Below are 23,832 nucleotides of genomic sequence, written 5' to 3'. Positions count from 1 at the left end.
TACTCCTCCCCGACGAGGGGAGTAGCGCTAAATTCGACATGGCCATGTCGAATTAGGCTAGGTGTGGATGGAAATCGACGTTAATAGCTCCGGGAGCTATCCCACAGTGCACCACTCTGTTGACGCTCTGGACAGCAGTACGAGCTCGGATGCTCTGACCAGCCACACAGGAAAAGCCCCGGGAAAATTTGAATTTGAATTCCTTTTCCTGTCTGGCCAGTTTGAATCTCATTTCCTGTCTGGACATCGTGGCGAGCTCAGCAGCACTGGCAACGATGCAGAGCTCTCCAGCACTGATGGCAGTGCAAGCTCAGAATAGAAAGAGGGCCCCAGCATGGACTGATCGGGAAGTCTTGGATCTCATCGCTGTGTGGGGCGATGAGTCCGTGCTTTCCGAGCTGCGATCCAAAAGACGGAATGCAAAGATCTATGAGAAGATCTCTAAAGACATGGCAGAGAGAGGATACAGCCGGGATGTAACGCAGTGCCGCGTGAAAATCAAGGAGCTGAGGCAAGGCTACCAGAAGACCAAAGAGGCAAACGGACGCTCCGGATCCCATCCCCAGACATCCCGTTTCTACGAGGCACTGCATTCCATCCTCGGTGCGGCCGCCACCACTACCCCACCACTGACTGTGGACTCTGAGGATGGGATAGTGTCCACGGCCGGATCCTCGGACATGTTAGCGGACGGGGAAGATGAGGAAGGAGATGAGGAGGACGAGGCAGTCGACAGCGCTCACAACGCTGATTTCCCCGACAGCCAGGATCTCTTCATCACCCTTACAGAGATCCCCTACCAACCCTCCCCAGCCGTTACCCCGGACACAGAATCTGGTGAAGGATCATCCAGTAAGTGTTGTAAACATCTAAACATTTATTTGTAACAGAACATGATTATTAACAATGTAAAAAATGGGTTTCTCATGATTACTTTGAATAACTTAACGGTTCAGTCATGGGCAGTGCAAGTATTTCAAAAAAATCTAGCAATGTCCGGTTTTGCATGATTGTCCTGCCCAAGCCGCTCTACTGTGTAGTCCCTGCTACTGCAGCTACAGTAAGATGCGGTCTATATGTCCGGGGATGGAGCAGAAATCCTCCTGGGACATCTCAAGGAAGCTCTCCTGCAGGTAATTTGAAATCCGCTGCATTAGGTTCTTGGGGAGAGCGGCCTTATTGGGTCCTCCGTAGTAGGACACGTTGCCGCGCCACGAGACTAGCAAGTACTCCGGAATCATTGCTTGGCACAGCATGGCGGCATACGGCCCTGGTCTTTGGAGGCTTTCCCGGAGCATTCTCTGTCTGTCGCTCTCAGAGATCCTCATGAGGGTGATGTCGCTCATGAAGACCTGCTTTGAATGAGGTAGGGGAATGTTATTAGTGTTGGCTGGTTTGCAGCCACGCGGTGGAGGCGGGAAAGGGTCAGCCGAAAGGGATCGTTCCCGGGGACAGCCGCGAGGGTGTGGGACAGGAGCAAACTTCCTGCTTGCCGGATTGCTGGCAGCAGGGACCGACATTGATTTCAATGTGAAATGAGGCCATTGCTAATATTAAAGTTTTAAGCTGCCACGAATCTACGGCTTACCATGTCTGCCTGCAACAGAAATTCCGTTGTCCTGACAGGGTTCTCAAAAGTGCTCTGCAAAACCACAGACAGTGAATGCGAAGGCCGAGAATTCGACCTTGTGCTGAGTGCGCATGTGATAGGTGCTGTGCATGGTCCTGTTCACAGAGAAAGACTATGTTCTTTGTTCACAACTACATTTATGTTTCTGAGGAATTCACTCCCTTTTTCCCATTCCCACAGCCCCATCTGCGACTGTCTCACAACCTAGCCTGTCATCACACTCCCAGAGGCTAGGGAGGATTAGGCATAAGAAGAAGAGGACACGGGAGGACATGTTCTCCGAGCTTATAGCCTGCTCCAGAGCACAGGCAGCACAGCAGACCCAGTGGCGGGAGAACTTGTCCCAAATGCACCAAGCCAACATGGATCGGGAGGAGAGGTGGCGTCAGGAAGACCAGCAGGCGACTCAAACCCTGCTTGGACTACTGAGGGAGCAAACGGACACGCTCCGGCGCCTTGTGGATGTTCTGCAGGAACGGAGGCAGGAGGACAGAGCCCCGCTGCAGTCCATCTCTAACCGCCCTCCCCCGCCACCAAGTCCCATACTCCCTTCACCCAAAGTGCACAGAAGGAGAGGCGGCAGAGTCCCTGCTAACTCTCACTGCACCCCTGCAGAGAGCTCGAGCAGCAGAAGGCTCTCAGTCCCCAAAGTTTGACAAGTTCTTTCCTTCCCGCCTGACACAAGCCCCCGTCCAAGTTTCACTTCCCAGTCCCCTGTGTAGTTGTTAATAAAAAATATGTTTCTGTTAACTACTGTTTCCATCATGTTCTTTTGGAGGAGGGGGGGAAAGGGGGTTGGTAATTGGACAGGACAGTCACCTTTGGCAGGGTACATAGTCGGGGGCAGGCACAGCAGCAGGGCACATACATAGTGCAGTGATGCAGTGACTACTTACCCTGGTTAGTCTGGGAGGTTCTTTTCATGTTATGTGGTGGGAGGTGGGTTGCTCTGTGACTTTGTGGCACGGGAGGGCAGTTAGAGATCTGAAGCGGCGGTCCTTAGGCAGGATCACAGAGCCACACAGCAGGGGATCTGTAAGCGTCCCCCCCCGCCACAAAGTCACATAGTACCCCCATACACACAGTCCCTATCAGGAGGGGTGACAGGCTCCGTTGAAAGAACCATCCCACCGCACCGGAGCCTGTCAGTCCTTCAGTTTAGAAGCTGCATTCGCGCGACTACACTACACCCGCTCCGCACCACAGTCTGCGTCCCAGTTTTAAAAAATTCCCGCGAAAACAGTATTACAGAAAACGGTGTGCTTTAACAAAGTAGAACTATTTTTATTTTGAAACGTGTGTTGGAAGTGGGGTGAAGGCTTCTCTGTACACAAAATTAGAAAGTCACAGGTTACCCTGCTCACTCAGGAACTTTGCTTTCAAAGCCTCCCGGATGCACAGCGCTTCCCGCTGGTCTCTTCTAATCGCCCGGCTGTCTGGCTGTGAGTAATCAGCAGCCAGGCTAATTTCCTCAACCTCCCACCCCGCCATAAAGGTCTCCCCCTTGCTCTCACAGAGATTGTGGAGCACACAGCAAGCTGCTATAACAATGGGGATATTGGTTTCGCTGAGATCACAGCGAGTCATCAAGCTTCTCCATCTCCCCTTGAGACGTCCAAAAGCACACTCCACCACCATTCTGCACTTGCTCAGCCGGTAGTTGAAGAGTTCTTTTTCAGTGTCCAGGGCACCTGTATAGGGCTTCATGAGCCAGGGCATTAGCGGGTAGGCTGGGTCCCCGAGGATGACTATAGGCATCTGCACATCCCCAACAGTTATTTTGTGGTCCGGGAAGTAAATACCTTGCTGCAGCCGTCTAAACAGACCAGAGTTCCTGAAAACACGAGCGTCATGAACCTTGCCCGGCCATCCCACGTAGATGTTGGTAAAACGTCCCCTGTGGTCCACCAGTGCTTGCAGCACCATGGAAAAGTAGCCCTTTCTGTTAATGTACTGGCTGGCCTGGTGGTCCGGTGCCAGGATAGGGATGTGAGTTCCATCTATGGCCCCACCGCAGTTTGGGAATCCCATCGCTGCGAAGCCATCTATGATCGCCTCCACGTTTCCCAGGGTCACTACCTTTGGCAGCAGTACATCAACGATTGCCTTGGCTACTTGCATCACAACAACCCCCACGGTAGATTTGCCCACCCCAAACTGGCTCGCGACTGACCGGTAGCTGTCAGGCGTTGCAAGCTTCCAGAGGGCTATGGCCACTCGCTTATGGACAGTCAGGGCTGGTCGCATCCGGGTGTCATTGCGCTTCAGGGCAGGGGACAGCAACTCACAAAGTTCAAGGAAAGTTCCCTTCCGCATGCGGAAGTTTCGCAGCCACTGTGATTCATCCCAGACCTGCAGCACTAAGCGGTCCCACCACACAGTGCTGCAGGCCCGTGCCAAAAAAAAAAAAAAAAAAAAATCAACATGACCCATTGCCACCGTGATGTCCTCGGCGCTGGGTCCCCTGCTTTCTGAGAGGTCTGTGCTACTCTCACACTTCAGGCCATCACCGCGTTGACGTAGCCTCCTCGCCTGACTTTTCTGCATCTGCCTCAGGGCAACCTGTATGATAAGCTGCGAGGCGTTGAGAGCGGCCACAACTGCAGCGATGGTTGCAGCGGGCTCCATGCTCACAGTGCTGTGGCGTCCGCGCTGTCAATGACTTGAAAAGTGCGCGAAATGATTTCCCGCCGGCGCTTTCAGGGAGGGAGGGAGGGCGGGAGTGAGTGATGGATGGATGACGACAGTTACCCAAAAGCACCCTCGACACATTTTTTTACCCAGAAGGCATTGGTGGCTCGACCCAGAATTCCAATGGGCAGCGGGGACTGCGGGAACTGTGGGATAGCTGCCCACAGTGCACCGCTTCCAATGTCGACGCTTTCCCCGTTAGTGTGGACTCACAAAGTCGAATTACTGTCCTTAGTGTGGACACACACGTTCGACTTTGCAATATCGATTCCAAATATTCGATTTAAGTAAAATCGAACTACTCTCGTAGTGTAGACAAGGCCTAACACTGTTTTGGGTTCCTGTGCATACTATTTTGGGTCAGGAGCAGTTAACTAAAATACTGTGACTCTGGAAATGCTAATTTAGAGCTCTGATCCTTCAGTTCACTGTTCACCGGTGCACCACTGCATCTGCATAGTCTTGTTGATTTGAGTGATGCTCTGTGCAAGTGCACCACTGTTACTTACGTGCAGTGACTCACAGGATTGAGGCCTTGGACTGTTGGTCTTTTCTTGAAGAGTTAATCTTCTGTGATTCTAGTATGTACCTGTGCAGCACTTGAACGATGAGGCTTGGTCCTGTTTGGTACCTCTGTAACAAATACTAATATTACGGATATTTGTAGCATACAAACAAAACCTGTGTTAATTGTCTTTTCAAAAACAAAACTTTTTAATGAAAAGGACATATTAGTATGTCAAGTAGTATTCAGTTTTGAGGAAAATATCCCAAAAATGGGTGACAGCAGAGGAGAATTAATCTGAGTCATACTTTACTGTATCCTTTTTAGTAAAGAGTGTCCTAGTACTAATGGTGTTTCTATTATGTGTTTTGAGATAGAGGTGAGACTGCTTACGAATATATTTTTGTGCCTCTAACTGATCAATTGTGTTCCTTTTGTAAACAGGAGTAGAAGCATAAAGAAGTTTACTTTATGAAGGCTAATGAGTGACTCGAGAGAAAGTTCGAAGCGGTGTAACTGCTGGACTGGTTTTACAGAGCTTTTGAAATGAGAGAGCTACATCTCTCATTCCTGTTGGTCAAGTGACGCTAATGGTGGAATAAACTAACTTCAGTACAACTGATCAATCCAAATCGCAAGTACAATATAAAACAAGTGTGATGTTGAAATGAGATGAGGCTCCGAAATGGAACTGTGGCCACCGTGTTATTTTTCATCACTTCTTTTCTCAGTTTGTCCTGGTACACTGCATGGCAAAATGGTAAAGGTAAGACATTTAAAAATATTTTCTGAAAAGAAACTGAACTCTAGCTATGCGTGAAGGAGAAGTGAATGATGCAACATATGCTGGTTTTTTTTAAACGCTTTTTTTAATGCTAGTAAGCTGTAAACTGAATGTTGACTACTTCTGCTCAAGAATATTACCTTGATGAGTAATATGCATCTGTTCTTGCAGTCAGAAAATCAACCTGGAGGGATGCCTATTGTTTTTGTTTGAAAACATATTTCTGTGGAGATAAACAAGACTTTTTCTTTTCTTTTCTTGATGGAAAAGGGCTATTTTAGGCAGTATCTCCATTGCACATTTGCAGGAGAAACAGATGCTCTTCTCCAATTTTTCCTGTGACAGTTGCCCAGTGGGCCAGGCTGAAGAATATAAACATTACTTTTTGGTGCCACATTCTGTTTTTTCCTATTGATTTGGTGATTGAAACAGCAAACTGCCACTCAGCATCTTTTGAGAGATTTTTCTCCCTTCTGTCTTGCCTTTTGAGGGAAATGTAAAATATTTCCAGTTTGACCTGTTTATATTAAATATTCCCTTTCTAATAATTTAAATGAGAAATTAGTGAATTCTATATATTAGATTTTTACAAAACTGATATGTTTGTTGAGTATTGTATTACTGTTATCTCAAGTCACTTTAAAATGATGAATTTTGCTCTAATTACCCCTGCTAAGACAGACTTTCTCAATGGGGGAATGTGAGTGCATCAAACTTTCTGGAGGAACAGGGGGTTGGCGGCGGCACGGTGAATCTTGGAGTAAAAGTGCCATGGGTGGGTGGGCAATTACCAGATCACAGTACCTCTCGCTCTTTCAAATTTTGGGGAGGGACAGTCAGATTAAATTTGAGTGAGTGGCATTGTGACTTGGCACTTATTACTTTTGCCATCCTTCCAGCTCCCCTTATCTGATGCTTTCTAAACAGGTAGGAATGTTTTTATAGCACCATTTGACTTGCATTTTGAGTAATTTGCCTAGTAGTTCATGAATACACACACAGAACACTAGGTGTCAGTCTACTCGCATTGTAAGGATGGGCGGGGAAGCCAAGCTTTTAAAAATAAAATAAACTTAAAAAATGCTAAGGTGGGACATGGTTTAAAAAAAAAAAAAAAAAGGCTGGGAACCTCTATGCTAAGAGAGTGCTGTTTTGGGGTTCTGATGCTGATCCTGCACCACTGAAGCATTGACTTAGAGGAAAGCAAGCCAAGACTTGCCAGGAATCCCATCTGTTACAGAGAAAGCCAGCCTAGAGTCTTTCTTTAACAAAAAAAAAATCTATGGGAAGAAAGAGAAACAAAGCCTTTGGGAAGAAACATACGGGCTGTGTTGCAGGTTGGCTAATTTGTCTTCATTGGGCATTTGTAGGAGAAACAGATGCTGTGTCCTGTAATCTGTTTTGTAACAGTTGGTCAATGGGCTTGGCTGCTGAACATAAACATCAATGAAACGGCTGAATTCTTGAGGTCATGATACTGTAAATTGGTTTTAATTGGCCAATAGACATTACATTTTACAAACAATGAAAACAAAGATATTAATATTGTACCAGAAATGCTGAATTTTGAATCTTGGCTTATAAAATACACGTACTCTTTCTAATAAAAGTTTAATGCTATATAACTTGGGCAAAGATATTACAACATGCTGCTTCTGCAAATTCTGATGACTGTGTCTTTGTTTATAAATACCTTGATACATATCTGTGGACTTTTAGTCAGGGTGGATTTAAATCACTAGTCAGGAAGACTCAATTTAATCATGGATTTCTACATAAAAGTGTATTCTTGTTGGTTGTCATAACTTTAATACATATTCTTCACAACTCAGAGAATTGTAGGTTTCATTTTTAGAAGGTACACATTATACATTTTAAAAATGACTTATGCTGAAAACTTTTCAGATTAGTTTTACAGCTATATTAGAAAATGAATGATTGGTTATTTCATTTACCAAAGGTAATTTGAAGCAGTTCACCTCCCAATGACTTCATAAATATCTATCTCCAATTCAAGAGGTTAATCATTAATATTTGGAGGATTTTCTTGCCATGCTGTATTAGGAGGAGAATATCACCAGACAGACATTTAAATTGTTTTATTTAATTAAAACAACAATGTTGTATATTCTGGATTTTTATCTTCAACAGCAAACATAATATTTTAACCAAACAAGCGTTTGAATTTAGTTAAACATTCAAGTTTTTTAAAATCAGGTTTGTTAAAATTGTTTTTAACATGAAAAACATTAAAATATTGGCTTCTACAGCTAACTCAGTTGTCTTCACCTTCATTTTCCTGTTTGTTCATAATCAGGAAAAGAAAAACAAGCTTTCCTGCTTTTTCAGGTCCCAAATGATTTCTCAATTTTGAATGAATTAGTTTAAAGGAAGAAAATATTCTTTCTACACCAGCAGAAGAAGCTACTGCTGTTAAAAGCGAGATTATCACTTCAACAGTCTCTGAATCCAAGTGCTTAAGTTACTTCCACCAGTTCAATGGTGTGACTTTCTTTAAAACATCATGAGCAAACATATATTTTTTGAATGGTTCACCCTTAGCTCTGAAGTTTATTATAGTTGGCATTATGGAGAGATGATTGCTGGATGTCCATGTCATAACTGCTGAAGAAGAGGAGTTGGCTAAGGTTTGACCCTGGTACAGAGTATTGAGAATATTTGCAAGAAAATGAGCTGGAGATAGTGCTAGTCATAGAATATCTGGGTTGGAAGGGACCTCAGGACGTCATCTAGTCCAACCCCCTGCTCAAAGCAGGACCAATCCCCAACTAAATCATCCCAGCCAGGGCTTTGTCCAGCCTGACCTTAAAAACCTCTAAGGAAGGAGATTCCACCACTTCCATAGGTAACCCATTGCAGTGCTTCACCACCCTCCTAGTGAAAAAGTTTTCCCTAATATCCAACCTAAACCTCCCCCACTGCAACTTGAAACCATTACTCCTTGTTCTGTCACCTGGTACCACTGAGAACAGTCTAGATCCATCCTCTTTGGAATCCCCTTTCAGGTGTACACCTCTACCCCGATATAACGTGACCTGATATAATACAAATTCTGATATAACGCAGTAAAGCAGTGCTCCGGGGGGAGGGGGGGCGGGGCTGCGCACTCTGGTGGATCAAAGCAAGTTCGATATAACGCGGTTTCACCTAAAACGCGGTAAGATTTTTTGGCTCCTGAGGACAGCGTTATATCGAGGTAGAGGTGTAGTTGAAAGCAGCTATCAAATCCCCCCTCATTCTTTTCTTCTGCAGACTAAATAATCCAAGTTCCCTCAGCCTCTCATAAGTCATGTGCTCCAGCCCCTTAATCATTTTTGTTGCCCTCCGCTGGACTCTTTCCAATTTTTCCACATCCTTCTTGTAGTGTGGGGCCCATTCATTTTTTTTAATGCTTGTAATTTAACTCTGTCATTGCATATTTCTCTTTAAAGATCTCACTCAGTGCCTTCCAGATTTCAACAGCATCAGCAATAAAACAGCTATTTCCCTCTGTTTTGTTCAAGGCTACAGAAATAAGCTTCAGGTTACTCAGCATGTGTTCAACATTTCTCTTAAGCCCAATGTTGAGGACTTTGGCTGTGACAGTGCCATCTATTTTTTTCACAATTTTGTTCACAAACTGTTGTCAGATTAGGCCAGTTCTTGATATGGTGCTCAAAATAGTCCACTACTGAGTTCCATCGCATGTCTTGTGGGAGAGGTAGCTTGGTTCCTCCCACTTTTTTTCAGAGCAGCTGCTGCAAAGTGGTTGTTATGGAAGTATTTTGCAATTTCAACAACATTCGCCTTTATTTCTGGAACACAGAAGTCTTTAGCTATGAGGTGCATCAAATGAGCACTGCAACCATATGTTATTAGCTTGGGACTCTCTTCACACTCTCCTAAATAATTTTTTCTGATCTTGGATACATTTGCAGCATTGTCTGTGATCAAGCTGCGTACTAGACATTTGAATTTTTTTTCAGTTTGTTATAGCTTTTACTGCTGCTTGTAAACATTATGCTGTGTGTGCATTTCCTGATATATCAATTGTTTCTGTAAGGAAGACATTCCCTTCTTCTGTTGTCACACAAGCACATACAACAAAATCATTGTGGACATTGTTAACCTGAGTCTTGATGGGTGGCGCAATTTTACTCTCCAGACCTTTTGCACACTGCTCAACTTCTCTTTCATACACTTTATCCAGCAATTTGCCTGCAACATCCGCTCTGTTGTGGGGACTGTATCCTGGTCATAATGACTGAACCTTGTTAACGAAGTGTGGGTTCTCAGTCATATGGAAAGGAGAGTTTGTTGCATAAATAAACTGGGCATTTTTTTCATTAATTATCTCTTTTTGTAATCTGCTGGTTCTTATCACAAACTTATCTATGGTTGTTTCTGGATGATGGATTTTTTTTCTTTTTGCTACAGGTGATATACTGTGGCTATGTGACATACATGATCTGACTGAAACACTATCATTGGCAGATCACTCTGAAACTATAGAAAAAGATGGTGATGTTGAAGGTGGATAGTCTTCAGAATCCTGTATGTTGAGGATGGATTCTCCTAAACAAAATAAGTCAATGCAGTTATTTAATTATTATTACCCTACTGCTCATTTAGTACCACTCATTACATTCACTGACACTCAGTACTACTTTAAAGGTGAAATTGTTAAAGGTAAGATCTGCATATTTCAGCTATTTATTTTTTTATCACAACTGCATCTAAAATGATAGTACCATAGAGTAACAACTATATTTTTTGCTCAAACATGAGAATTCAAGAATAGTCCAGAAGGAAGACAGGCAATCCTTAAGAAAGAAGTATGAAATAAAAAAGTTTACCAACCTGAAGATCCTGCGTGTTCAAACATGTTCTTTTATCATCTTCAACGCAGCAAGGAACACTTCTCATGATGATGTTTCATTCGGGCAACGAGGCTTCTTTGTTGCACTGTTTGCATTTTGCACGCATGCCTGTCTTACCCACAGGTAGAGGAATTTCATGAAAATATTTCCAAACTGGGTCTCTCTTACGGCCTACTGCCATTATAGGTTTTCCCTTCTAGTGAGAGAATGGTATGGTAGATCTCAAATCAATGAAGGCTACACTCAGAAAGACCTTAAAACTTCTGGAATATGCTGCTCAAACAGTTTCACTTTTGTTTCTACTGCCTGTCCCTCCCTTCTCACATTTATCTCCAGACTTCTTTTCCTTGTCCAGGTCTATTCCGCCCCCAACAATCTTCTGTTCATTGAACTTTTTGAAACTTTGCACTTTTAGAGAGAGGTAAGGGATTGACTCTGTGTACACAAATTTGCAGAGGGACAATAGGGTTGAGGTCTGTTATTTCTCACCTCTATTTATTTATTTATTTTATTTTTTTTAAACATTTTTGCTGTTAACAAGCATGTTATCTCTGGAGACACAAATCCACAGTTTGAGAACTGCAAAACTAAGCATCTCTGATAGTATCTTCTAGACTGAGCACTGAGTCCCATTGGGTAGATAGAAAGATTAACCTAAATAATCTATACAGAAGCCCCTGGAACCCCATAAGATTGGATCCCTAATCCATGAACTGTTGGAACTCATTTACAAAACTTTTCTTAAACATTACATGAATATATTGTCTCATACTATAGAATTAGAATTTATAATCCCTATTCTATGATAAGATATCTTTGAGCTATAATGTATCTTAATTAAAATGATCTTTAGATAGGTTTTTCCCTCAAAGCATTTTATCAAAAAAATCCAATTTAAATAAAAAATCAGATTTTTTTTTTTAAATCATTGATTTTTATCCATCCTGCTGGTAACTGAGAGGGAATATGAATGCTATTCAATTGATTTGGGGAACTGGTTTGTTGTGTGTGTGCACACATACACACTGGTTTTCCTATAAGAAAAATAGTTTGGTTTACTATTCCAAAGATTTTTTTTTTTTTTTTTATTACTATGTGCTTCAACTAAAAAAGACTCTCGTGTCTCTAATTTCAGATGTCTTTTTTGTAATTTTAAGGAACTCATGGGGTAGACAATGAGGAAAAAAACAAATTATTAATAATCACCTTTTATTATTTTCATTGTGGTTAGTTACAGTCTGATATACACATTAGGTAATAACCTAATTTAAGGTTTTATCCTGTTGCTGTTAGTGAGACATTAAAGAGTTTGAACAGTAAGACTGCAATTCAGTGGAAATGGTGGTTGGGATGTTGGCATGCATTCACGAAAGGATGAGTGCATTACATAGCCACAAACGTCTAATGCTGCTTTAGACAAATCACTCCTTGGCCTCAAGTGGCTTGAAGCTTAATTAACATTTGATAAAATGTTTTGATATTTTTGAAAGAGAGGTATTATTACTATATGACCAGTCTTGCTGCCTAGGAATTTGTGGCCACTCACAAACATGTAAGTTTGATGAGGCAGTGGTGGGCACATCTGCCACGCTGCTGGTCATGGACAACCAGGAGTTTCTCAGAAGGAAGAGCAGGACAGAGACCCCATGGTCGACATTCTGGTGCCTGAAGGTCCCTTGAGGGTACATTTTGTGTCTCATTTAAGACCATTCAGAACACTACTAAAGTGTTGTGGCAAACGCCTGTCTCTCCTTCCTCCCCACAGCCAAAGGGTGAAGAAGTAGTATTTTGTGCCTTCAAAAGAGTGAGTACCTTTTCATTCACTCTCAGCCGGGCACATTGGAGGGGAGGTCTGCCAACAGAAAGGAAAGGCGAGGGCAACCGGGACCGACTCCCAAGTCCAAGGAGGCAAAGAAGTTGGATCTCTTCAGTAGGAAGGTGTAGTCTACTGGGGGGTTCCAGCTTCGCATTGTCAGTGAGCAGGTGGTCCTTGGCCACTACAGCTTTAACTTCTGGAACATGTCCAATTCAAGGAGCTGCTTCTGGCTGACTCTCGTTCGGAGTTTGCTGCTGTTCTTGAGGAAGGCAAGGTCGTTGCAAGGACCTCCTTACAGGCCTCCGTGGATTCTGCGGACTCAGCAACCCAGACTGTGTCAACAGCCATCGCTATGAGAAGGAGCTCATGGCTTCAGGTGTCGGGACTTCCGCATGAAGGTCTGCAGACAATTCAAGACTTGCCTTTCAATGGCTCATGGCTTTTCTCAGAGGAAACAGATTCTAAGCTCCATAGCCTTAAAGACTCATGGGCAACACTGAAGTTCCTGGGCCTTCATACATCAGCCCACCCCACAGAGGAAACATTTTAAGCTGCAGCCTACCCCTCGCTTCTACCTTTCTCCCCCAAGACAGGACTGTAGCAGGAGGTGGGGCAGGAATAATAGATGGAGACCTTCAGTCCTCCTCTAACCAGGACCAGGATTCAGTGAGGCAGCTCTCAGCCCCCAAGCCAAACTTTTGAGGGTGCGCCTGGGGGCGATGCACCAGTCCAGATCCCGGATCCTTCCTCTCCCTCCGCAAATCATCTATCCCATTTCTACCATACCTGGGCACAAATGACCTCAGACCAATGGGTCTTGAGCATGGTAGAAATGGGATATTCTCTCCAATTCTGTTTCCTCCCAACTTCCCCGTCCCTGTTCAGGGACCGTTCCCATGAGCAACTTCTCATGCAGGAGGTGCAAACGCTCCTACAAATTGGGGTGGTAGAGAGAGTCCCTCCGGAATTCAGGGAGTTCTGTTCTTACTGTTTCCTAATTCTGAAGGCCAGGGTGGGCTCAGACCTACTTAGACCTGTGAAACCTCAACAGATACATGAAGTTGAAGTTCCGCATGGTCTCCCTGGCTTCCTTTATCCCCTCCCTGGATCCAGGGGACTGGTACACTGCCCTTGACTTGAAGGATGTGTACTTTTACATGTCCATAGTCCCGTCCCACAGATGGTTTCTCCTCTTCCTGGTCAACAACACCCACTATCAGTTTACGGTTCTCCCCTTTGGCCTCTCGGCAGCGCCGTGGGGGTTCACCAAGTGCATGTCGGTTGTAGTCACCTTCCTGCGGAAGGAGCAGGTACAAGTATTCCCATACCTAGACAACTGGCTAATCAAGGGCCATTCTAGGGCCCAAGTGGAGGACCACGTGAGCCTGGTTCGGGCGACATTCGACAGGCTTGGGCTGATACTGAATGTGGCGAAATCAGCCCTAACGCTTACTCATAGGATAGAGTTCATCGGAGTGCTCCTAGACTCCGGTCAAGCCAGGGCATTCCTTCCGGAAACACGTGTTCTCACCATAGGCGCCATCATAGAGGCGATACCCCACTACTACGGCACGAAATTGGCTGAAGCTGATCTGCCATATGGCCACTTGTACATATGTAGTACAGCACACCAGGCTGCTGCTCCGACCCCTTCAAGCTTGACTAGCCTTGGTATACAGGCCGAATTGAGACCGCCTAGTCAATTTGGTCACACTCCTCCAGTTATCGAGCCCTTCCTGTGGTGGCTTGACCCACAAGTGGTGTGTGCGGTAGTGGCCTTCCCGGGCCCCAACCCTTGCTGTCTCTAGTAATGGATGCATTGGCAATGGATTGGAGGGCACACCTAGGAAGACTCAGGATTCAAGGTCTCGGGTCCTAAGCAGAACTTTTGCTGCACATTAATGTCAGGGAGCTATGTGCAGTTAGCCTTGCTTGCCAGACATTTCACACCCATCTGGAGGGCAGATGTGTATATCCATATTGACAGACAATACAAGTGATGTTCTATATAAACAGACAGGGTTATGCTTGCTCCTCTCCTCTGTGCCAGGAAGCCCTCAAGCTGTGGGACTTCTGCATTGCCCACTTGATACATCTGGAGACATCATACCTTCCAGGCTCTCAAATGAACTGGTCGATCATCTCAGCATGTCCATCCACAACCACAAGTGTTCCCTCTGCCCGGATGTCGTGATCAACATCTTCTGAAGGTGAGGATTTCGTCAGATAGACTTGTTTATAACATGGCACAACAGGAAGTGTCAGCAGTTCTATTCCTTCCTGAGTCACAGCCTTGTCTCGCTTGCAGACACCTTTCTTCTCCCTTGGTAGGGGCACCTACTGTATGCATTCCCACCCTTTCCGCTTGTGCACAAGGTCCTGCTGAAAGCCCAAAGAGAGGGAGCATCAATGATCTTGATAGTACCGGGATGGCCAGGTCACCACTGGTTCACCACCCTTCTAGACCTGTCAGTGGACACACCTATGGCACTGCCTCTGGTCCTGGACTTGATCACGCAGGACCACGGCCGTCTCCAGTATCTTAATCTAGAGTCTCTCCACCTCACGGCATGGAAACTCTGTGACTAAACCCTTTGGAGCTCACATGCTCAGACTCTGTTAGGGTGGTTCTCTTTGGCAGCAGGAAACTGTCCGCTCGAGCCACTTATTTGGCTAAGTGGAAGAGGTTCTCGATTTGGTCACTGCAAAAGGACACTCTGCCATTACAGTTATCAATTCCCTTCATCCTGGATGATTTACTGCACCTGAAACAGCAAGGCCTGGCAGTATCGTCAATAAAGGTGCTCCTGGCTGCCATCTCTGCTTTCCATCCCAGTTCTGCTGACTGGTCAGTATTCGCTAACCCCATGGTTGGCCACTTCCTCTAGGAACTAGATAGACTGTACCCTCATGTAAGATCCCCTTGGGATCTCAACCTGGTGCTCTCAAGGCTGATGGGCCCTCCTTGTGAGCCCTTAGCAACATAATCCCTCCTCTATTTTTTCTGGAAAGTGGCATTCCTGGTGGCAATAACTTTAGCCAGGGGAGGTGTCTGAGCTTAAGGCCTTGACCTCTGAGCCCCCTTGTACTGTTTTTTTTATAAGGACAAGGTACAATTGCGGCCACACCTGACTTTCCTCCCAAAGATAGTTTCGCTATTCCACGTGAATCAGGACACATTTCTTCCAGTGGTCTTCTCTAAGCCACATGCTAGTAACCAGCAATGGATGTTCCACTCCCTGGATGCCAGACGAGTGTTAGCTTTTTACATTGAGCAGACAAAGCGGTATTGAAAATCAACACAGCTCTTCATTGCAATTGCTGAGTGGATGAGGGGGCTTCCAGTATCATCCCAAAGGATTTTTTCGTGGATCACGGCCTGTATCAGGACGTGCTACGACCTAGTAAAGATACCTGTCCCAGCAATAACAGTGTACTACACAAGATCGCAGGCTTCCTCAGCAGCGTTCCTGCACAAGTCCCCATTCAAGACATCCGCAGGGTAACGATGTGGTCATTGATCCATACCTTTGTCATGCTATGTCATTACACAGCAGGCCAGAGATGATGCCGCATTTGGCAGAGCGGTGCTACAGTCTGTGACTCAGTGAACTCTGACCCCTCCTCCTAGGGACTGCTTGGGAGTCACCTACTTGGAAATGACATGAGCAAGCACTCGAAGAAAAAACGGTTATCTACCTGTCGTAACTGTTGTTCTTTGAGATGTTGTTCGTCTATTCCAAGACCCACATGCCTACACCTCTGTTGAAGTATTCCGGCAAGAAGGAGTGGTGGTGGGTGAAGAGGTGGCGGGTTGGCAGGGACCTATATACACTGCCATGAAGGCGTGACTCTAGGGGGCTTCACAGCTGACCCAACGGGCACCGCTAGAGGAAAAACCTTTCAATGACTGTGCATGTGGCACGGGCACATCTACTTGCAATGGATATGAACAGCACATCTCAAAGAACAGCAGTTATGAGAGGTAGGTAACCATTTTGTTTTTTTTATATTGGGAAGTATTAGTAATCTTTGAACAATGCATGTTCAGTGGAATTGTAAAAGAATTAACTTAGCAGAACACTAATTCCTAAAATGTAACTTTATTACATTAGGAATACCCATTCCTTTGGGATGAAAGGCAGTATATGCAAGATTCTATGCACTCTAACATAGCTGATAACCTATTCAAGTAATTAAAAAAAACCCCTACAAGCTAATGAAAAATAATAAATACCTTGATTCCTTATAGTACTGTAAAATAACTTGTTTACCCTGCTCAGAAAATTAATTGGAAGAATTTCATTTGTGCATCATGACTATATTGAATGAAATCAGTGTGTATTTTCTAAGTGCTGCTGTGTTTCTGTTCATTGTGTTGGTTTTAAAATGAAAGATATTTTTGCAAAATTGAAATATTAAATTATGCTAATGATGTATATGAGATGTGGTAATAGTGATCAAAAGAAAGCTGTATTAAATGTGTTCCAAATTGTAAGAAACCGTGATTTGCAGTGTGACTTTTTTGATGCCTATAGTTAAAAATACAAAAATTCAGTTCATCTGCTACATTATGAATAGGGGCTGTTTTATCTCTGTGGTTGAAAATAGTGTAATCTATTGGAAAAGACATCAACTGTAACAGAAACAAGCACCATTTCCTGTGTACTAGTCTTTTTTTTGCCCGGGGGAGAACTGAATTATATGGAACCTCTTAATTCTTGCTGATCTCAGGGGGGATCAAAGGTATTTTAAGTGTTGGGTGCTTACTGTGGAACTCATTCAACATATGACTTCGGAATATGAGAAATTTTTTGTATCCCTATCTCATCCTGTCAAGAGGAAATGCCAACACAGGCAACATCACTTCTTGTTATTGAGACTGAAGGACAAACCAGATAACCAGGACTTGAACAATGAAGTTGAAAAATGTGTTAGTACATAGGAACACATAACAGCACAGTCCATTGAGCAACAAGTATGAACACTGGTTAAATTAGTAGTGAGATAAAAAAGAGACTTTTTAAAAATGAAAAAAAAGAAAAACCCCAAGCTACAATGAAATGAAGAAGTAATTGGCAACATTTAAGCTGTAAGAATTATTTCCACACAAAACATGTGCCTTATTGGCTGTAGCCGAGGCACAGACAGAGAACCATATGCTTCTCTTGACATGAGCTCCTTAATAGGAGTCTGGATTTTCTGATGCTTTGTTTTCATACAGTGAGATGTCCTACAAATGGTTGGCCCACCACCTCTCTCATGAGGAAATAGAGAAGAGCATGAGGTCTTGAGGTTTATAAAAATATATAGCAAGCTTCCTAAATTTATGTCCTTTCTGTTTTGCACTATGAATATGTAGAGGTACATAGGAAATCAGTCGCATTAGAAGAGATTAAAACCTGTTCCCATTTATTCTATCTAGCTGTAAAGAAAAAAAAACAAAAAGAAAAAACCATTCCTAGATAGATGTGCAACTGTGCCACTATTAGTGCTAGGCTGCTTTAAACACTATAACTGTTTCATAACTATCCTATCAAATTTCTGCTATAAAATAAAGGTAATTTACAAGTCACACTTTTTTTTTAAACCTTCCAAATCTTATTACAGAGCTCACTTTAAATGCTTTTATGTTCATTGGCCCTCCCAAGTATGGATGGGGTGTTAGGGCTTGTCTACAATTGAAACACTGTAGTGGCATAGCTGCAGTTGTTCTGCTGGAAGTGTCTATACTGAAGCACTACTACACTGATGGGAGGGGTTCTCCCATTAGCATAGGTAATCTGCTGACCTAGCTACTGCCTCTTGAGGAGGTGGAAGATTTCTTCCATCAACCTAGCACTATCTACATTGGGACTTAAGTTGGTTTAACTGTGTTGCTCAGGGGTGTGGATTTTTCACACCTCGGAGAGACATAGCTGGGTTGATCTAATTTTCTGATGTAAATCAGACCTATGAAACAGAACCTTTAGTAACATTAGTTGTCAGCAGTGAGACGAAATTTCAAGAATTATGGTGAAGATTTGGCTTTTTACTGATTGGTGCTGACCAAGGTTTTGTCCATCTACACTCCAAGTAAACTGTTTTCATCTTTGGTTCAGGAGGATTTGTTGCTCATAATTATCAGTTGTTCAGTGTCTTAGTATGTCTGTGTGTTACTTCTTGTATTTAGCCTCAGTAAACAGGGTTCGCAATATATAAAAAAATATTTAAAAAAAAATACCCTGTTGATTGGACTCTGATGTAAATGAGAATAGTACAGTATTTAAAGAATTAAATTATCAGAATTTGGAAGTGAAATAACAAGTAGCTTGCTGTTACTTTTTTCCTTATTTGGCAGGTAACTAGGGCCTCCTCATTTCATAGAATGTTCCTTTTTTGAGAACATATTTTAAATACCTTTACTGCATATTAATCTTCATTTCAGTCATAAGCAGGATATAAATGCAGCTCACTATCTGAAAAACAGTTATGATTAAAGGAAGGAAGGAAGTGTTGGACTGGCAGTTTCCTGTGCAAAGGAGACCTCAAAAACAATTAGAAATTGTGTAAGTTGTAACATGCATCATGATTAAATTTTGATTCAGTTGCCAATTCTATGAGTAATTATAATGGAGAAACTACTCTTGGAATTGATTGTAACTGAAAATTCTTTTGTGTGTCCCACAGTTCTATTGTGGGGTTTCCATTCGCCTTGAAACTAGTGGGCAGAATCAAATCCCCACCTCAGGTGGGAGCAGTGCCTTCAAATGAAAATGAGGATAATGATACTCACGTTTCTTTAAGTGATTTGAGGTCTATGGGTGAAAAGTGCAATTTAAGATTTTAATATTGTAAAGGGAAACTACTTGCCTGTTGCTTTTTTAAAACGCTGCTTGACTTGTGTCAGGAAATCCTCTGTGAAAGAATTTTTGAGTTCAGTGCAGAAGGATTTTGAGTCAAGGACGTGTTCCTAAATTTGGATTTGAATCCTAGAATTTTTACCACCCTGTTTGAGCGATTACTTTGTTTTTTGTGTGTTAATTGAAAAACTGACTGCTACGTTTTTGCATCTCTTCTTGAAAGCATAACTTCCTTATGAACTTATTTCATTTGGGTCCTTAAATTATTGTTGAAGAATGATCAATGTGTGAGGTAACTTACTATATGTCCTTCAAAATGCAGACACAACAGCTTCAGTTAGACAACAAGAAAATAAAATCAAGGTTGCAATTTGAACAAGGTCTAATCTTCTAGAAAAACTTCTTGTTTATTTAATATTTAGAAACAACTTGTCATCTTTCTTTTTTGACTGACAATCAAATTTTTTTTAGTATATTGAATTAAAGGTGTCAAGGAAAATGATTAACAAACTCAAGTCTGTGTGTGTTTTTACAAATAAAATATGAAAAGTCTGCCAAATCTGTATGAACTTTCACAGTGACAGTCATTAGTTCCTAGCTCAGTATATATGATAAATCAAGCCATTTCATGTTTCCCTTAATTTTCTTATCTTCTGTGTCAATGAAATTGTGGCTCTAGTCATTTTAGAATTCTACAAGAAAATTGCACCGATTGTAAGGGCATATCCTATTTTTATACTCTCTTTCTATTCCTTTGTTTCATGATTAAATAGAATCTCTATTGGGACAGTTTTCTAGGAATGTTTTCAGATAGCTCAAACCTAAAATTTAGAGTTTGTAATAGAGATGTTTAACCACCTCTTATTAATAGGAATATTTTTATTCAAGCAATTTTAAAAGATTCAGTGCAAATGATTTTTCTTTAAATAGTCCCTTATAATGGGAGTTGAAGGTGGTTAGCACCTTGTAAAATCAAGCTCCAAAGTTTTCAGCTCAGACATTTCAGCACTGTGCTAATGCATTCAAACCAGAAAATAGGTTGGGGGTGGAAAACAAACTAAACCAAGAGTGATTGGACTGTACTCCTTGGCCAAGATGATTTAAAGTGCAAAAAGTAAACAGGTTACAAAAAAAATAGTGAAAAGTAAACTAGATGTTAAAAATTCTTTCCTTTTTTAATCTGGGTTTGAAAAATCCACTCCCTTATGAGCAGTAGGAATCTTTCCCAAAAACTGAAGCTTTGTGAATGATAGATCAGAAGTAATTACTACCACCCTTTCACCAGCAATGAGGCTAAGGGATGATCTACCCTACAGCTTATGTGGGTGTAACTTATGTCACTCGGGTGTGAATAAGCCACCCCCTTGAGTGACGTAAGTTATATTGACCTAAACGTTGGTGTGGACAGCACTATGTTTAGTGAGAGAGCTGTTCCCGCTGACATCTACTCTTGCAGAGGTGGTTTTATTATGCCAATGGGAGAACTCTCTCCCATCGGCATAGAGCGTCTTCATCTGTGTCTTTGTAACACTTCATGTGTAGACTACCCTGAAGGTTTTGAGGAGACAGAGTGTTTATACTTACCAGAAGCTGTTGGGGGATGGGTGTGTAGAGCGTCACATTTTTCAGACACCTACAAAAAAAATTGATTCGTGCTAAGAGCTTTGCCTACACTATAGACCTTACAATGGCACAGGTCTCCGTAAGGTCTCCTGGGTAGCCGCTTTATGCTGTTGGGAGAGCGCTCTCCCATCTGGCTTTAGGGCCAGTATTCTGGTAAAAATTGCAGCACTTGCCCCTTTCTAAATGGTTTGGAGGTGGGGGAAGGTTTTTGACTTCTCTGGGTATTGCCCTGAACTTCAAATTTTAAGTTCTGTCTATTAAATATCTGTTAAATTGTTCACACTCCATGTATAGGAAGAGAGTAAGTGGGAATTATAGTAAAGAAAAAGTGGACTTAAGCTAGGAAGGGAAGGGTTTAAGAAAAGCAAGGGGCATAAAGTAACATTTAAAAAATGTATTTGAGGAAGTTGACCAGCTGTATATATTACCGTCATGCACTGCACAGCCACCACTACTCACACGTTTTATTGCTTTGAGTCACACAATTTAGACTTAAATCTTTGGCTAGTAGATGTCAAATTTTTAATTATCTCACTGCGTTTTAAAAACTTTTGGCACTTTGCTCACTTTCCGATCTTGTTTTGCTAATTATAATTAGTTTCACTTTATTTCCTATGCACTAGCGCAGGGCTGTTGGATTTGGGTCCACATCATTGTAACAGTATAACCAGACTCAAACATTTTAAATCTTAAGTCGGGTCCCAGAAACTACATTTGCTTAGAAACGATTAATTAAAAAACCTTAGGGTTTTTTCTTTATCTTCTGGTTGCTGATTTGTTAGGGTTCAATGGTTTGATGTTTTCAAGCTTTTTGCCACAACCATGAAGTTGCTTTTTATTTTTTAAATGAAATCTGAGATTCACATAGTCTTTTGATTCCCGTAACTAGGATTCTAAGAAAAATACTAAATATCATGAGACTTACAGTCAAATTGTGAGAGCTACTGCAGAGATTATCAAATATGAAAACAGAACTGTTTTTGCTTTATTAATACATTCTTATCTTCTAAATGTAATGGGGAAGAGGGATGCAAAGGTTGCCTTATTCTGCAACACCCCCCCCCCTTCTTCCTGCACCTCATCTTAACTCTTTGCTTCAGCACAGGCAAGAGTTCTGTCTTTTCAGAAAGCATTCCACAGAATTAAACTTAAGGCTATTATGTGTAAAACCCTGACAAGTAGGCATTAATAGTTTTAGACAATTTCAGAGAGTGAGAGAGAGAAACACCATACAGTTTCTTAATAAAAACAAACATTTAATGCATACACACAACGTTATAAATGGCATGAAATATAGTTAATAGCATTTGGAATACTGTGAATAACTTTTAAACAAAAGCTGTTAGGTAGTAAATCTACTGGTGTTATTTTTACAGATTTCCCTACTTTTACATAATCAGCATAAGGTTCCAACATAACATTTACACTCCTGTATTTTAATACACATATCAATATGCGTTTCCCTCTTATCTGCTCTCAGAGACGATCTCTCAGTCTTCATAGTGTTGTCATAATATATGGGGTGTGTGTCACCTGGACGCTTCAGAGCTTGAGAAGAATGGCAGCATCTCAGTCCTTTCAGTACTCCAGGACCTGTCAGCAAACAGTATGGGGATCTCCACAGTTAGCAGCTTTCCAGTCATTGGGTTAATAGTTTACTGATCCTTGAAGTTCCTGGTGAGAGAGAAATCTATAGCCTGTATCCAAAGTGATGCATGGTTTAGGATCAACATATAACATATCAATTCCGTGAATCTCTATAAGGCTGTTGCTCTACTGTACTATCTCTCCTCATTAGCCCAGCTAAGTCGGGCAAGAACTTAGAAACTGTCACCTCACTGAGCCTCTGCCCCCATTCTTTTTAACAGAAACAGAATGCCAGTTTAAAGCAGTTAGCAGATTGCTAAGATGCACCCCTACTAGTTCTTCCTCTAGGGCCATAAAACACACCAGCTTGGACCAAACATTATTCTAATGGAGGGCTTCTCTACTAAATAAAGCTGGAATAAACACTCACTTGTATCCAAAGTAGTACTAGGATGGGGACCCAACCCTCATAGCAAGCACATCACTTGGTCCTGTGTCTATCAGCCACTGAACCCAAAGGTCTGTCTTTAACTCCTATATTTTTAACCTCCCCACCCCCTGTGCTCTGATAAGCTCAGAGTGGCTAGGTGTGACCTGGCAAGTAGCTTGCCCACAATGAAAACTTGCTGTGAAGAGTCAGAAACAGCTATAGAGTATGTCTAGTAACTGCTACGCTTATATTATTGGATGTTTGTGGGGGCATTCTGGCTCAGCTGCCTTGCACTGCTCTCTGTAGATGTGTGGGACACAGAATACTCCATTCCTTCAAAAGTCTTTGATGCAGGAGAATAATTTTATTTGGTTTATAGAGAAGAAAGGAAGGGGTTTTGTAATTGGGATGTATTTTTAGTATATTGAGGGATTTAATAGAGCCATGCTTTCAAAATAATAAAAATATGCAGAACAGGTTTATGAATAGCCATAGCTCTGGAGGTCTAGAGAATAAAATTGTCAAATAAGAATGCCTAATGAAATTTGATCCCAGGCAGTTTCTTTAAGAAGATCTATGTATAGCATCTATATTGTTAACATTTACTGTATATTGTTTTGTCTGTTTGCATGGCTGATTAATCTTCTGCTTCAGGTTTAATAACCCTCTGTAACTTGCTTTAAAAGGTTTTGTTGTTCTAAAAGGAGCTAATTTCAGTCAGGAGTGAGGCAGCTAATTAGCCCATGGGAAGCAGTCATCCATGTCAATACACTTCTAACATTTCAAGGACACCATACATCAACTTTAAGCAGTTTCAAGGCACAAACATGGGTGACATGTTTGCATTATGTCAACACAGTTTTTTTTTTAACATAGCTGTGTGTATTGTAACTCTCAGATGAGTGTCACAAAAGCCTTCTCTATGCTAGCTGAACCATTGCTGAAAACGGTTTTCAACAGAGTTCCCCTGAGCCAGTATTGAAAATGGGTTAAGTGCTAATGTAGAGCAGAAAAAAACTATTTTCATTATTATTGAGGTTCAGT

The 23,832-nt window shown here is 42.3% G+C and overlaps 1 protein-coding gene across 4 annotated transcripts in view; it reads left to right on the top strand.

Annotated features, from left to right (window-relative positions):
* The window catches only part of MGAT4A (alpha-1,3-mannosyl-glycoprotein 4-beta-N-acetylglucosaminyltransferase A), a 136,961-nt gene that overhangs the window by 4,780 nt on the left and 108,349 nt on the right, over positions 1 to 23,832 (top strand). For all 4 annotated transcript variants that reach the window (XR_004644022.1, XM_034757955.1, XM_034757953.1 and 1 more), the window contains exon 2: positions 5,271 to 5,592. Coding sequence is in view for 3 of the 4 variants with exons in the window: in XM_034757955.1 (XP_034613846.1) it covers positions 5,499 to 5,592 (94 nt within the window). In the remaining variant the exon portion in view is untranslated. The remainder of the gene's footprint in view (positions 1 to 5,270; positions 5,593 to 23,832) is intronic.

Source organism: Trachemys scripta, chromosome 1 (genome assembly GCF_013100865.1).
Source record: "Trachemys scripta elegans isolate TJP31775 chromosome 1, CAS_Tse_1.0, whole genome shotgun sequence".
Classification (NCBI taxonomy): Eukaryota; Metazoa; Chordata; order Testudines; family Emydidae; genus Trachemys; species Trachemys scripta.
The sequence above is the reverse complement of the archived record's forward strand: the minus strand, read 5'-3'. Positions and strand labels throughout refer to the sequence as shown.